The sequence below is a fragment of the Pollachius pollachius genome (assembly GCF_949987615.1).
Source record: "Pollachius pollachius genome assembly, chromosome: 2".
In the NCBI taxonomy this organism is placed as follows: Eukaryota; Metazoa; Chordata; class Actinopteri; order Gadiformes; family Gadidae; genus Pollachius; species Pollachius pollachius.
In genome coordinates this window covers 13,397,340-13,412,924 of record NC_136935.1, presented here as the reverse complement: position 1 = coordinate 13,412,924, position 15,585 = coordinate 13,397,340, and the positions used below count along the sequence as shown (strand labels likewise).

The following is a 15,585-nucleotide window of genomic DNA, read 5'->3' as shown; positions in this document are numbered from 1 at the left end:
ATCCATGCAATGTCAAATTGTTTCAGCATGAAATGGGGAAATGTATTCCAATTATGGAATATGGATGCATGGATGGGTGGAAGTACGGTGGTATGGACGGATGGATGGCGGTTTATATGAATTGACGGATGGTGAGTTGGATGGATGGATGCATGTATGTATGTATGTATGGATGGATGGATGGATGGAGGTACCTTGGGCAGACTGGATACAGGCGTCGGGGTGAGCACCGGGCAGAGTGAGCGATCCGACTCAGGTCCGTCCGTCTCCTCTTTCCTCTTTACCTCCAGAATGAGCTGGGCCAGGAAACTGTGCTGGAAACGGGTTCGCTTCCCCAGGGCACCTGCCCACAAGCAAACGCACCGTACTTTAACACTGACAAACTTTGCCTAGTCTGAAAGCAATTGGGCATCCATTGATCACCTGATCATTAGTTTATGCAGGATACCCCCTTGAGCTACATAATGCGTCTTCAAGGAGTTTTACAAACCGGCATTTAATTTGTTCTTAATGCATATAGTAAGCTTAATCAATCAGTTTCAAATGGTTTCAATAGACACTTAATCTAAATTTGCCTACAAGACATACCCCTTTTTTTATTTAGCCTCGACTTGAGAAACCCCAATGGGTTTCATTCCTACAGCATACTTTCTGTGTATGGAAATAGCAACAACATGAATTTGAGTTTCTCCCCCTAAATAGTGACTGTATATTGCATCTTCTCAAGCCGCTAAGGACTAGTTAATCTCAAATTGTTTAATTTAATTAATTCCAATGCACAGAAAAATTCTGGAACCTCATAATTGATATCCATAATTCCTAAACCCGGCCCTGGCCTACCGGTGGTGCTGAACTCCAGGCCGGTCAGCTCCTTGGCCTTCTCCACGTGCTCCCTAGCCTGCTGGTACTCCCAGTAGAAGAGGCTGGTGTACATGCACTCCAGGTGGAACTGGATGGCCAGGTCCCTGAAGCACTGGTCCGAGAACAAGGACTCGCATTTCAGCACTGGGGAAAAGAAAAGTAAGCAAAATAATTAAGGGAAAGCAACCCGACGCGAAACTCACCATCGACCGGTCGGACCGTTGCTGATTGAGAAAAACAACTCTGAGGTAGAACGTTCGAGTGGAGATGAAACCTTCAAAGACTAGCAATCCAACCTGCCAATAGAACCACGGCGTCTGGCAGGCTGAATACTAAACATCCCATGCATCCTGCCCCTCGTCGGGCAGCCAAGTGAAAGTTGGAGCCATCACCACATTAAGTCCAGCGGAAAGGCAAGCGGTGCCATCAACGGCAGAATGTGAGCCAGCGGCTAAACATAAGAAAGGTAAGCCTGGACGAAGGCGGAGGAGGAGGAGAACGAGAAGGAGGTGGTGGTGGCGGTGATGAGACAAGAGGGCTGGGGCTCTCGCTCTCAGAGCTCTCTGTCTAGCTCGCTCACTCACGCACTCCCAGAGGTTGAGAAAGAGAAGAGCACGCTGTCCTTAGCCTACCATTGCGTTGGAGGTAGGCTGGACTGGTGTTCCCAAGAGAAGACCGTTGTCGAAATGTTGCTGGACTTTCAGCATAAATATAATATAAATGTAACTGTTTATTTTCTTTTAATGGTCGATTGTGATGACCTAGATCCAAAAACCATCAGGCTTTTCGTGTGTGCGTGCGTGCGTGCATGAGTGCACGTGTGCGAGTGTCCCCAGGGAGTCAACCACCACGGTCGAAGACGCAGCAGAACGATTTAGCACCGGCAAGGGGAGACGGGACGGGGAGGCTAATTAGATACGGCCAACGACAGAATCAATTAATCCAACAATCACGCTTCTAAATATAAACAATGGGATACAACAACGTTCCCGTTTCCCCAGGGGGAGACTTCCGAATCCAGAGGTGTCATGCAGAACTGCAGCGGTTCCCGGGTGAAACACAAAGCGCACGGGCGTGACGGGACGGAAGCAAAATAATGTCTTAGTCTTCTCGTGTACCAAATAGACTTTAACTCTACTTGAAGGGAAAAAAAAAACAGCCTTGTTACATTCATGCTCCATGCGCTTTGCGCTGTCAAAACAAAGTGATTTTAGTTCTCGTTTGTATCTGAACCCTCGCTTTGAGCTCGAAGGAGACACTACCTGGATGGAGGGAGGCTCTCTGAACGTAATCTGTCTGACTGGGAGGCAGCCTCCTCTCCATCTCTCTCCAGCTCCATCCCTCTCTCTTCACCCCCCATTACCATTCGTCTGCACCCTCTGCATCTACACTTTAAAAATCACTTTTTCAGCCATTTTTTCCTCATTTATAATTTTCAATCTCTTTCCTTCCCCAGATAAAAGGGTTCAGCAGGTCCGCCACCAGCGTGTGAATATTAAAAATGTTTTCCCTGGCAAAGTGGCTGTCAGAGGATAAAAGACACGCTCTTCCGAGGGGAGGGATCTTGTGTTTGGAGCCGTGAATACAAAGCACACACCAGTGAGTCACAGCCCGGCTCACTCACAGCAGACTGCTGAATAACCAATTCATCGTAAAGCACGTCTCACGGTGGATGCTCCTCTCAGATTAAATTAGGTTCCCATGAGCAGTGGCAGGTGAGCGAGTGAGAAGGGTTGAATATACAGAACTTGAGTGGTGCACGGATCCATATCACGTGCGACTGATTGACCTGTTTGACTCTTTATCGCGGTATCGAAGATCCAAGTGACCAATGAATCCCGTTCTGCGGTCTTGTAATAAAAGAGAGACAGGCTCGGGGCGCGTCGTTCTGGTTTGAAATGAAACAAGCCGTTTCAATCGACGACACTTCCAGTTGATTTCAAACGTGTCCTCCGACAGGCTGACGAATGAAAGTTGGGAAACACTTTGAGATACGAGCTGTGTTCGAGAGGCGATGAAGTCGACACTGTAAAGGGAAAAAAGTAATTAGGCAACAGGGATGCGGCGCCGAGGCTTCGGGGCGACGTGAGAGACGGATGGCGGTGTCTCCAGCGTCAGCGTGATGGACGACAACCTGAGACCACCAGGATGAAGGGCGAGGGGGGAAGTGGGCCGTGAAAAGAGAAAGACTGAAGCAGCGCTTTCTGATTCAGATGACGTTCCCAAACTTTAATGACAATAAGAGTGCATGTGTGAATGTGTGTGTGTGTATGTGTGCGATTGTGTGGATGTCGGTGTGGAGATGAATGTGTGTTTGTGTGTGTGTGTGTGTGTGTGTGTGGGGGGGGGGTATGTGTTTGGATGTAAGGGAGTATGTGAGTGGGGAATCTAAATGGCAGCGTGTGTGTGTGTGTGTGTGTGTGTGTGTGTGTGTGTGTGTGTGTGTGTGTGTGTGTGTGTGTGTGTGTGTGTGTGTGTGTGTGTGTCTCCTGACCTGTGTCCATGCTACTCTGGCCCAGGCTGTGGAGCTGTGGGGATCGCTCGTCCAGCAACTGCTGGTGGAGGTTCACGTAGCGCAGGGTCCACCAAGGGAGCAGCTACACACACACACACATACACACACACACACACACACACACACACACACGGTAAGTATTTGTTAACCTTAGCAGTAATAAACCAACATACACAGTAATATAAGTGCACGCAGTATGTAAGTGATCAACCAACATGGACCACCCCTATACCCAGGAGGGGGAGCGGTGGGCTAGGAAGCAGTGAGGGGTAGGCAGCATTGAGACTAATGGCGTCCCGCAGGGTGAGCTAAAACACTAGAATGTGCAGAACGCCGAGGATGCTGACGGGCCTGAAAACACGACGATGGCGTCGCCAGTTGAGGGGGGTGTAGCCATGCTAGCGTTTCTGTTGGCCCGTACACAGACCTGCGTTGCCGGGGTGTATGTGTGAGTGAGTGTGTGAGTGAGTGAGAGAGACGGAGAAGGTGTATGTGTAGAGGGGCTGGTGGGGGGGGGGATCAGCTGCTGGACTGTGACGGATGCATACTCGCATGTTTCTGGGACGTCACCAGCATTAGCTTCATACTGGTTTCCTAGGTGACAGATACCATCCAATTGTCCCTTCTCTGTTTGGTGTTCTTCGTATCTTGATTAATGCTGGAGGAAAGCAGGCAAACAGTTTGCATAGCTGGCTCTCACTACTATTGTTCTCCTACCTTTCTCTTTATTTGTATTATTATTTTGCCTCTTCTTGGCGTCTAAATGTAAAGCCCTGTGCTGTTTGTCGTAGAAATCTCACCTTGCCCTTTGCACTGGGTTAAACAGATTCAGGAGCCAGACGCTGTGCGCTTTACACAGAACATACTTCATTATGCATGAGACGTCACTGCCAATAGAAAAAGCACCGCAGAATACTTTTACAAAAATACCAAAAAGAATACGTCCATGAAAGATGTGATTAATATGCATGCGCAGGCATGCCGGACCATATTAATTCCGTTTCTGTGTTTACGTGTTATATTATTCCCATTATTGTGTTGTCCCAGCAGCAGGATTACCATTAGTTTGGTATTGGGAGCGTGTCTGGGGAGGCCTGTGGAGGTGAGGAAGAGAGACTCATGCTCTGTGTGTTGTCTCTGTCTCCTGAGGGTCTCAGCACCACAGACCAACGCTGCATTACATTAACATCCACTGAACGTCGTGGACAAGCTTCTGCCTCAGTACCCGCACACACAGTGTGCATTATTTGGAGCCACTCTAACATCGTTACACATTCCATGCGGGAACAGTCCACTGTATTTACTCTTGATTTATTTAGTCGTACAATGAGGGCTGCGCAGGCAGGGTATGAATATTTGCGTCTGTCCGTGTGCAGGTAAATAGAAAATTGTCATTAAGACGCTGGTAGGGAATACAAAAGCCTGACCCGTTCCCCTAAGGCCAGTGTGTGTGTTTGTGTGTGTGTGGGTGTGAGGGAGAGGTTGTTCTATAGACATAACAATATATATATATTTTTTTTATTTACCAATTTACATGTTTGCTTGTTTCTCATGAACAACAACTATTGCACATCGATACGTCACACTAATTACACCAAACTACACCTACTGCTTGATCAATACAATCAATACAGGTAATGGAGTGGAGAGCTGGACCGGTATTCAGTATCAGCAGTGACCAAATGGTACCAGAATTACCTGCAAGCAATTAGACATAGCTATGGCTGGTTGTTAGATTAAGGATGGTCAAAGTTAGAGGTGTAATTTAGATGTAAAACACTAAATTCTTATGTGGAAATGATTAAGATACATGATTAGCTTAGATATGGGTTAGGTATTCATTTATATTGCAGATAAATTTAGGTGAGGATAAGATATTAATCTAGCAACCGCCATGTTTAGTGTATAAGATTAAGTATAATCACTAAGCAATTCCGTTTGAGATGAGGTTGTATTCCCGGTCTGGGATGAATAAATTACACACTCAGAGAGGGTCATGTTTCGGTCAGCTTTCAGATAGTCAGATGATGGGCTGGTGTGGTTCGGGTCAGGGTGAGGGATCTGGGGTAGAGCATTGCACCCTGGGTAATGGGGAGCGTACCTGGAGCTGCTCCATCTTCGGAGAGCAGGAGAGGAGGACGACCCGGGCCAGGAGGAGGAGGAAGGGGTTGGAGACCAGGCTGTAGACGGCCTCCCCGTCCAGAACCAGGCTCCCCTGGAGCTCATCACTCAACGCCTCGGGCTGGGGGAGAGGGAGACAGAGACAAGGAACATATTACCGTTACGTGATCGCAACTATTTGTAGTTGTTGTGCTATGTTTGTCAAATGCTTTGGCAATATTGTTTCAGCATTCATACCAATAAACTACATTTAATTTTGAGAGAGAAAGAAAGAGCAGGAGCAAGAGAGAGAGAGAGAGCTGAGGAATCTGTTCCGTCTAATTAGGACCCCGGGGGTCGTTTCATAACCAGGACATTTCTCCTGCATATCTCTCCCTTTCTCTCCCCCTCTTTCTCTCTCTCCTTCATCGCTCTGTCAACAGCACCGCAGGTTTACGTGCATGTGTGTGTGTGTGTGTGTGTGATTGCGCATCAGTGCACAACACAAAATGCACGCATGCTTCAGCGGCTGAATAAGACAAAGAGGAGCAGGGGGAAGAGGTATAATCGGAGGAGGAGAGTGTGGATGAGGAAAGGGAAGGAGAGGAGGTGAAGGTGGAGGATGTGAAGAGGAGGAAGAGGAGCTGATAGTGGAGGATGTTAAGAGGAGGAAGAGGAGGTGATAGTGGAGGATGTGAAGAGGAGGGAGAGGAGGTGATAGTGGAGGATGTGAAGAGGAGGGAGAGGAGGTGAAGGTGGAGGATGTGAAGAGGAGGTGAAGGTGGAGGATGTGAAGAGGAGGGAGAGGAGGTGAAGGTGGAGGATGTGAAGAGGAGGGAGAGGAGGTGAAGGTGGAGGATGTGAAGAGGAGGTGAAGGTGGAGGATGTGAAGAGGAGGGAGAGGAGGTGATAGTGGAGGATGTGAAGAGGAGGAAGAGGAGGTGAAGGTGGAGGATGTGAAGAGGAGGGAGAGGAGGTGAAGGTGGAGGATGTGAAGAGGAGGGAGAGGAGGTGATAGTGGAGGATGTGAAGAGGAGGGAGAGGAAGTGATAGTGGAGGATGTGAAGAGGAGGAAGAGGAGATGATTACATAGGGTGTGAAGAGAAGGAAGAGGAGGCATGGGGAGGATGACATGGAGGAGGAGAAGGAGGAGGAGGAGGAGGAGGGAGTGGTGATAGGGGAGGAGGAGGAGGGGAAGGAAGAGGATGAGAGAGTGGTGGCAGGGGAGGAAGAGAAAGTGGTGGGAGGAGGAGATGATGGAAGAGGAGATTTCAGAACCCTGTCCCTGAGCATCGTGAGGTCGTAGCTCTCCCTCTGAAGGTCACCTAGCAGTCCGACAACTACAAGCCTGTGACCTCTAGAGGACTGATGAGCAGTAAGGGAGAATCGCTGGATAGATGGAGATTTATCAAACTTTACATATATAAAGCTTTCCTTGCAAAACCGCCATACAAGTAAAACAAAGGAAACCACAAAAAATAAATGAAATAATAACCAGTAAATATGGACAACTGGGTAGAACATTTTCAAATATATAGATATGTTTATATATATAGATATGTTTATATATATATATATATATATATATATATATATTAGGGGTGTAACGGTACACTGAAGTCACAGTTCCTACCTCGGTTCAGACATCACGGTTCGGTACGAGTTCGGTAGAATGAAGGGTAAAGACAAAAATGCAGACGGCAATTCTTTTTTATTGTCTCAGGTTGTACCACCTAGTGTCATACAGTGTCTCCCCTGAGCTAGCTGCAACAGCCTGAACGGTCAAATCTAAGATGTAAACAGTAAACAATAAGTACCCCAAATCACCCCCAGACTCCATCCGTAACTTGTAAACAAAATAATTTGCGCATTTCCACCGGAGGGCGCGGGTCGGTTCGGGGCGGCTTGGTGGAGTAGTGAAGGTGCGTTCCGGCGAAGCTCAGTTACGGCTTGCGTTTCCACCGCCGACAGTACCCTTATGGTTGGGGGGGGGGGGGGGGGGGGGGGGGACCGGATTGTGATAGTCGCAGCAGCTACGTTAGCATTGAATACCTTGCGGTTAATGTGTTTGTTTATTATCCCCCTGTCTCACAGAAATGTGATTATGTCGACCAATCAACGGACTGCGTGTGTAGCTCGAACTTGCCGGCACCCTTTCAGGCATCTCATTTGTCCCTGAAGATCGCGGATCTAACATTAGTTTGGCATTACATTAATTAATTTGCACGCCAGTTTTATTTAATTTTATATCGTGTATTCTAAGTGTAAATCCAGGCACCGAACCGTGACGTCCGTACCGATTCGGTTCAACACGAATACATGTATCGTTACACCCTAATATATAAATATATAGATATGCAAAGATATATAAAGAGAAAGAAAGAGACATCGAGAGTGAAAAGGAGATTACATGAAAGAGAAGGCGCTACAGAGAGAGAGACACACAGAACTAGGTACAGGTGTGCTGCAGGAAGTTGTGGGCGGGGCTAACCTGTGCTAGGGGGGCCAGCAGGGAGGGGGGCAGCAGGTCTGGGAGGTTGAGGCTCAGTGAGGGTCCGGTCCAGTTGCTCTGTGAGAACAGGTGGAGACAGGCCACTGCCAGCACAAACACCACCACCACCCTGTGGCGGGGGAGAAAGGAAGAAGGAGAAGGGGTGGGGGTCAGGAATGCTGAATGTTTGAAAAAAACTCTGGTAGAGAAAAATGATTTGATGTCCGCAGACTTCTGTTCACCATTTAATATTTTATAATTAATCAGACACATCCAAAAGGATTAGAGGGAAAGCGTTAAGCTTGGCCACTTTCTAATACAAGAGTCCTGCTTCAAAGTCCAAGTTTTGTAAAAACTTGGAGGAAAAGTGGGACCCTTGCAGTCATTGATTCAATTCAGAGAACACATTGACAGCAGTGGTCCAACCTTCTCTATTTTGTTGCAGAAACAGAGTTGATCAAAACAAGTTCATGAAGCATTACGGCCGGGAGTAAACAACCTAACCACATTTATATACCGGCCCCTCAATATGAACACAAAAGAGCAACGATTAATAATAATAACTCATTATTTACACACCACCGTCAAAATGCCAGTTCCAATTTTTAACAAAGATAACATTTAAACAATCAAATGTTTGTTGTATACGAACAACAGATTAGGATGTCACACATCCAAATGGAAATAACCGCAAAAATGTCAGAACATTTCTTATGTGAATAAACAGAGATGAAAGATGCTTCTACGGATGGAGTCCAAACACTGGAAACTGCCACCATTATGTGACATGACTCAGAATAGAGAGAGAGAGAGAGAGAGAGAGAGAGAGAGAGAGAGAGAGAGAGAGAGAGAGAGAGACGGGAAAACGGATGCAGGCCCACTCATTCCCAGAGGGGCGGGAAAGAGGGCGATGTTAAACTGTCCTTATTAAAAATTACTTATTCATGACAGTAGGGGGTGAGGAGAGGAAGGATTGTGGGGGGGGGGGGGAGAACAATGAGGGGGAGGAGAAGGATGAGGAAAGAGGAGGAGAGGGAGGAGGAGGATGAGGAGAATGTTGAGGATAAGGAGGAAAGGGAGTAGGAAGGACCTGATTGGCTGACATCTAGTGATAAACACGTCTCCCGCCTATCGGAGCACCGCTGGCGTTGCCATGAGAATCACTTTTGCGTGTTCGCCAGCGAGAGGCCAATAAAAGTTCCAGCCCGGCGTATTATCCTCCACGTCTATCTCTGGGATCCGATCCCCCTCGGAGGGAAGATCGGATTGCGTGGGGAGCCGCGGGACTCAGGGATTGGAGCGGTGTTCCTGATCCTTATCTGGACTAAGCCCCCCCCCCCACCCCCAAGGTGATCAAGAGATACAAAACACCCCTGCTGTCAGCACACACACACAACTAAGCCAGGCCAGCGCTACCATCAACTACTGGCAGAAGAAAAGATTCCTCTGAAGTATGCTGGGGTACGTTTGTGTTTCGTTTTACACAAAAACATATAATGTATAGTATAATGGACTTGTTTCCCTAACACCTTCACTACAGACACATACATCCCCTACATATCATCAGTGTGCTGGGTTGGTTGTATAGAGGGTCTAACAGATCCATCTGAGGCCGGTTGTGTTTCAGAGAAAGATGACAGAATCTTGATACAGAGCTTACTTTACTTTACAGCCTGTCGTGTCGACTGACACCTGATCTGTATCTCTGCTGCGGTTTATATCTTCCAGCCGGTGTTCAAAAACATCGTAAAAAACACACTCAAAAACACAGAGGCAGCTCTCTCTCCAAACACCATCAGGATGAGGTAAGGGTTCCCAACAGCCTTCTGCAGGTGATGTTCGGCTCCGCCGCCACTAAACGACTGACTGCCCGCCTCCACAAACAAATGCACTTTCAACAACGTGCCGCGACAATGTGTGCATCTGCTCCTGTCAGCATCTGCATACCATTTGACAGAAAATATAATATGCTATAATATAGGTGCATATATAATATACCATAATTAATATAAAACATCTTGGAAATCAAAGACTGGCCAGTCTCTGTGGAGACAGAGAGCTCCGTTCTGTCCGATCAAACCGCGTGTTCACATCCGGTCATTACAAAAACCAACACATTTAAAATCCATGTGAATGATGCTTTTAAGCGTTTACAACAAATGCGGCAGCATTCAATATAGCTGCGAAATAATGATGAAAATGCATTACTGAGTCCTGGGGACAGAATGAAATTGGTTCACATTGTAAGCTTTGAAGCTTTGCAGGCATTTCAGAATAAAAGCGTTTCAATTGTGTGTTATGCTACCTGTCCGACTGGCTGTCCTCGGGGGCATCCGACAGGTAGGCGAGGAGCCGTCTCTCCAGGTGGGCTTCAATGCTGTCGCCATGGCAACAGGCCTCGCCCCCCAGCAGCTCTCGGATTACAGGGCTCCGCAGTACCCCCTCGTAGTCCCCCTTCAGGAGACAGCGCAGCAGTGGGCCTACTTCTGTCAGGGAGCAATGAATAAAAACCATCAACAGCCTGGACTGCAACAGCACTGTCTGGGGAGGGAGTCTCTTGGCAGATGCTGTGTGTTATTCATTTATTCACCATCTTTTCACAAAGTCATAACCGAAACACTCGGGAATCAGGTTTAAGGGGGAGGTCGCTGAACAAACTGAACCCCCAATACAAGAGTGACAGGGCCTCCGTTTCTAAAAGCTTGTTTATTAGACTACTATTTTAAAAAACATGGCCACATTCAGCCAGTAACACGCCTCACATCCTTGTCGTTATCATTCTTGAAATCACACTTGGCCATCTACACCACTCACACGTTTCGCATTGCTTTCCATTAAGCCAGCTGGGAAAACACTTGGTTTGATCCTCTGTTTGATTCATTTGGGACGTTTTTTAACTGGCGAGTAAGTTGAAGAGGGGTTCAGGCATGGAGGAGTCCCATCAGTCTTTACTTCTTCACCTCCATCCCCAGCTCAACTCCTCCTCCCCATCTCAACCTACCCCTCCCTCCTTACCTTCACCACCTCTTCACTATCACCTCCTCAACACCACCTCCTCACCAACACCTCCACCCTATCCCTTTTACCTCCTCACTATCACCTCCCCACCACCACATTCTCCCCACTTCCTCTACATTATCCCCATCAACCCCTTCTCCTCATTATCACTATCACCTCCCTACCACCTCCTCCATCTCATCACCACCATGCTGATTAATCTCCCTCAACAGCCTCATTAAGTTGACCGGCATATTAAAACTACACCAGATAAATGCAGCATTACCCCCACCACCATCATCACAACCATGACTACCACCATCACCACCTCCACCATCACCATCCCACAAGCTTTAATTAACCGCTTTTATTGGCGCCAGAAGGGACAGAATTTGCTGGAATATTACAGTTACTAGTTCTAACTGCCTGGGGGGGATGGGGGGGCTGCAATGATAGGAGGGAGAGAAAGAGACGATTAAAGAAGAGGGAAACGGAGAGGAGAAAGGCTGAGAGAACAGGAGATAGATATAGGGATGATAAACGAGAGGAAAAGAGAGGGGGATGGTGGAGAAAGAGAAACGGAAGATAAAGGGAGAAAGGAAATGAGAGGATTAAAGGGAGAGAGAAAGAATGGGAACGGAGTAAGAGGCCACCACGGCCGCAATGGAGGGAGAGAGAGCACAACTAGATCAACGTGTAGTGATGTTGTTGTTTGATGAAGAGAGGAACCCGGAACGCAGCACACAGTAATAGAGCTGTCCTGTGAGATGAATCGACTGGCAGGCTTTAATCACAGAACTTCTCAGCAGCAGAAGGACGCGCAGTCGTTTCCATTCACAGGAAACACGCCAGGCCACAGGACTCAAGATGTCGTCCTCCCCTCGCCCTAACTGCATCATGAAAGGCAGGAACCGCAACTAAACCTCAAACCCAGAATCCAGAGCCAGGAGATAGGAGACTATGCCTGCTGAATCACAGAGCTCTGATACCAGAAAGGGTGTGGATGTTAAGTTTAAAGCTGTCTCCATCTCCATCAGACTATCATGAAGCCAATGATTGACTAGTCCTGCAGCAGCAGACGTTCAGAGAACTCGCCCCCTACCAAACAGCTGCCCACAGACCTACGCCTAGACCTAGAGATAGACCTAGACTTTTGATTGGTTCTGTAAGCCAGGTTTTGTTTGAGTCTCAAATTGTTTTCTACCCAGTTTCAGAGATGAAACCTGGGAGACGGGGAGAGAAGCGTTTAGAGGCTGGCTTGAAAATCTATTGATTGACTGATGGAACCCTGCATAGGTGTTGACCTAGCATAATGAGATGATGCAACATGCATGTAAACATGATGGAAGAAAAAGTAAATAAGGCAAAATAATAAATTCCATACTTTTGTACAGTCGCCATTATTACAGCAAAGTGGCGGCTTTAGAATGGCGGAATCACACATGGGCAATGTCTTGTTCGATCAGCAGTGTCACTAGTCTGGCCATAAACCCACAAAACTGGTGCAGGCTTGTAAGAAAATTGGGTACAACTTGTTGCCAAACAAGCTACGCAGGCCTCAACCACCATCATTTATCTCCAACTCACCATTAAAGTCATGAAATAATTGTCATGAGGTCACGTATTAGCTAAATTAAAAGCAAATTAAAAATGTTCAGTGTTTATGGTGGCCTGTTGTTGCCTGTATGGGGTAAGTAGTTACATCCAAAAATGTGTAATTGCCTCACAGCATCTCGTAGCCAAGTGTCAAGTGATGAGGTTCTTCAATAGATTTTTTATTTACAAGTAAGATAGCAATTATGATTGAAGAGGGGCAGTGAACTGAAAATGGTGCTTTTTTTTTTTACATGTTAATATGTCTTACTTGATCTTCAATACAGTCATCTATGTGAGGTGTGTGTGAGTGAGGTGTGTGCAAGGTGTGTGCGCAAGGTGTGTGTGAGGTGTGTGCGAGGCGAGTGTGGGTGTGTGGAGCTCCATCTTGGCAGCGGTTCATGTTGCGGGCCGCGTCAGAGAGAGGGTGAAGCTTCTTGGACAGTTAGAGTATAACGCCATGCTTTATGTGGAAGTAGTAGATATAAAGGGCTGACTAACAAAAACACAACAATACCTAGTTACATTGGATAATACACTTATTAAAACCGACTTGAACGTTATATTCCATTTGAAACAAACTCTTAAGTGAAAACATGACTAAAATCTTGTGTTTTGAAAGAAAACCAAAAATGTAACTTATAAGGTATTAATATGCCCTGTATTTATGGTTTGCATGTGATGATAAATTGATTGTTATATATATTTGTACAATCTATACAATGTACAAATACGTTTTGGTGCAAGAGTTGTTTTTTTTCAAAGTGTCTGGGGGTATGAATACCCTTCTTATTGGCTCTAGCCGATGCCCCTCAAAAATGTCTATCCACGGCCCTGGATTTTCACAGATAACAGTCAACTAGAACATTTTATGGCTATCACTTAGTGAGTAATGAAATAACACAATCAACTATAACACTAGACTAGAGGATCCATACGGTTGTAATAGTTTGTGTTTTCAAATTTGAATTTGAAAACACTACTGGCAAGGTCACTTGAGATGCGCAGTCATAGAAGCAATCACGCTTTAATGTTTACAGGCGAAGACGGGTTTGTTCCCCCCACGAAGGAATCATTATATTTTATTTCCCAGGTGGTGCGTTTGAGCTGCTCCACTACAATCATTAATCTTTAGCGAGGAGGGGGTGGCGGTGGGTGGGGGTGGGGGGGAGGAGGCGCGTCTGCTTCAAGGTTACAACTGAGGAAACATCCATCCTTCGACTCGTTGGTTTCATTTTAGCGCATAACAGTCGGACGCGACTGCGATTGGTCGACACACATCAGCGGGATGAGATGATAGACGGGCTGATGATTGTTTCATGGAGAGTTGAGGGATATCACTTGTCAAGTTTCAAATTACAAATAAATGGAAAACGTAACGACGTAAGCATCTCAAGTAAGATTTACTAATGACAACTAATGACAATATATATGATCAGATCATTGGCTTCGCTGCCGGCACTGCCATCGATCAAACGGTAATTAATATACAAGGATGGATAGGCATCGCTTCTGACATGTACCAATACCCCGCGACGACTGACTAACACCGAATATACCATCATTAACCTTAGAGACACAAAACGGTTACTGAGGATGTATTAGTGTCGATTTGGAGTGCATTTGAACTTCACAGTGGATCACTGCATGGTGTTTGTGTGTGTGTGTGTGTGTGTGTGTGTGTGTGTGTGTGTGTGTGTGTGCGTGCGTGTGCGTGTGTGTGTGTGTGTCGAGTAGTCCAAACACAATCGCATGACATCCTATGGTCCTTTTATTACCGGCTTGATTATGTCATCTAACAAAAGCTTAATATCATGGCGTAGCGTTTCTAGCGATGAACACAAGTTGCGATGACCGTGGAAACAGACAGCAATGAAGAATTCGTGTTTCAGTATTAAAACATAAATAAATACTTTGGAAGCTCTACGTGAACACACGGAATTCTGTGAAGAATGCACAGCAACAATCAACAATGATAATACATGAAACGAATGTTTAATCGATCATTAGGTGGACCAAGCAGAGCCGGTGTCTCTTACCTGCAGTGGTGGAAGAGTTGTGCTGCCACTCCGTCTCCTCGCCGGGTGTTAACACCCCACGCAGGACCGCTATCTCCACGTCCCGCATCTCTCTCTCGCTCTCTCTCCCTCTCTCTCTCTCTCTTTACCTTTCTCTCTCTGCCGCTTACTCTCTCTCTCCCTCTATAGTCGATGTGTCTCGCGGAATCGTTCCCTTCCAGCCGGCACGGGTGCACTTCTAGGATAACGATTTGTCTCTTAGTCGCTATGGGTTAAGAGTGAAATAGGCCTGTGTACACCACTGGTGATGATAGCAGAGACCGTATTGAAAGGATGATGTGCGTGTTATTCCCGTACATGTGCTGCAGTCAGTACGCAGCCATGACAGCTGCCTGGTGCATTCTGGGTACGGGTTCACCAGCGCTCCACTTCCTGGTCGGATGGACGTTATTGAGAATAATATTTTATTACTTGGTTATTATAATATATAGTAATGGCAAAAAATCGAACCACTTTATGAATATATATATAAATAAATATATATATATGAATATATGTTGATAAATATATATATATGTATAATATTTTAAATATATGATATGATATAAAGGACCCTATACAACTGTACAACAATTATTGACCACAAAAGACAATTAAAGCAAACAAAAAATAAATCATTCATGTTTTCTCCATTTTGGAAGACCTATATCCTTGTCACATTTCTAAAAGGGCACATAGGCTACATAAGTGAAACGTCGCACTCTCTTCTTTGAATTGTGGTTACCCTGTATACAGTTTTCTGCTTGTCAGGTAGATTCTACTTCTCAAGCTCATGCATAACAAACGCATATTCTGTATTTTAGTATCAGGGGACCAATCATCTAGGTTTGTTTAAACCCCACTTTTCCCACTTTATTCTACACAACCGCGTCCAACACACCCCCCCCTACATAATAAAATATAATAATATATTTTTACATAATCGAATGCAGCTAGTGTCGCTCATCGTC

General features: G+C 46.1%; 1 protein-coding gene across 2 annotated transcripts in view; it reads right to left on the bottom strand.

Annotated features, from left to right (window-relative positions):
• ttc27 (tetratricopeptide repeat domain 27) overlaps window positions 1-14,951 on the bottom strand; it is a 62,072-nt gene extending 47,121 nt beyond the window's left edge. The window contains exons 1-7 of one of the 2 annotated variants that reach the window (XM_079731073.1): window positions 14,597-14,951; window positions 10,273-10,453; window positions 7,968-8,097; window positions 5,478-5,618; window positions 3,356-3,458; window positions 841-1,005; window positions 195-343 (exon numbers count right to left, since the gene is read on the bottom strand). In XM_079731073.1, the coding sequence (XP_079587199.1) occupies window positions 195-343; window positions 841-1,005; window positions 3,356-3,458; window positions 5,478-5,618; window positions 7,968-8,097; window positions 10,273-10,453; window positions 14,597-14,684 (957 nt within the window). In that variant the 5' untranslated portion in view covers window positions 14,685-14,951. The remainder of the gene's footprint in view (window positions 1-194; window positions 344-840; window positions 1,006-3,355; window positions 3,459-5,477; window positions 5,619-7,967; window positions 8,098-10,272; window positions 10,454-14,596) is intronic. The other variant, XM_079731074.1, reaches the window with a different exon arrangement.
• Window positions 14,952-15,585: the final 634 nt, after the last annotated feature.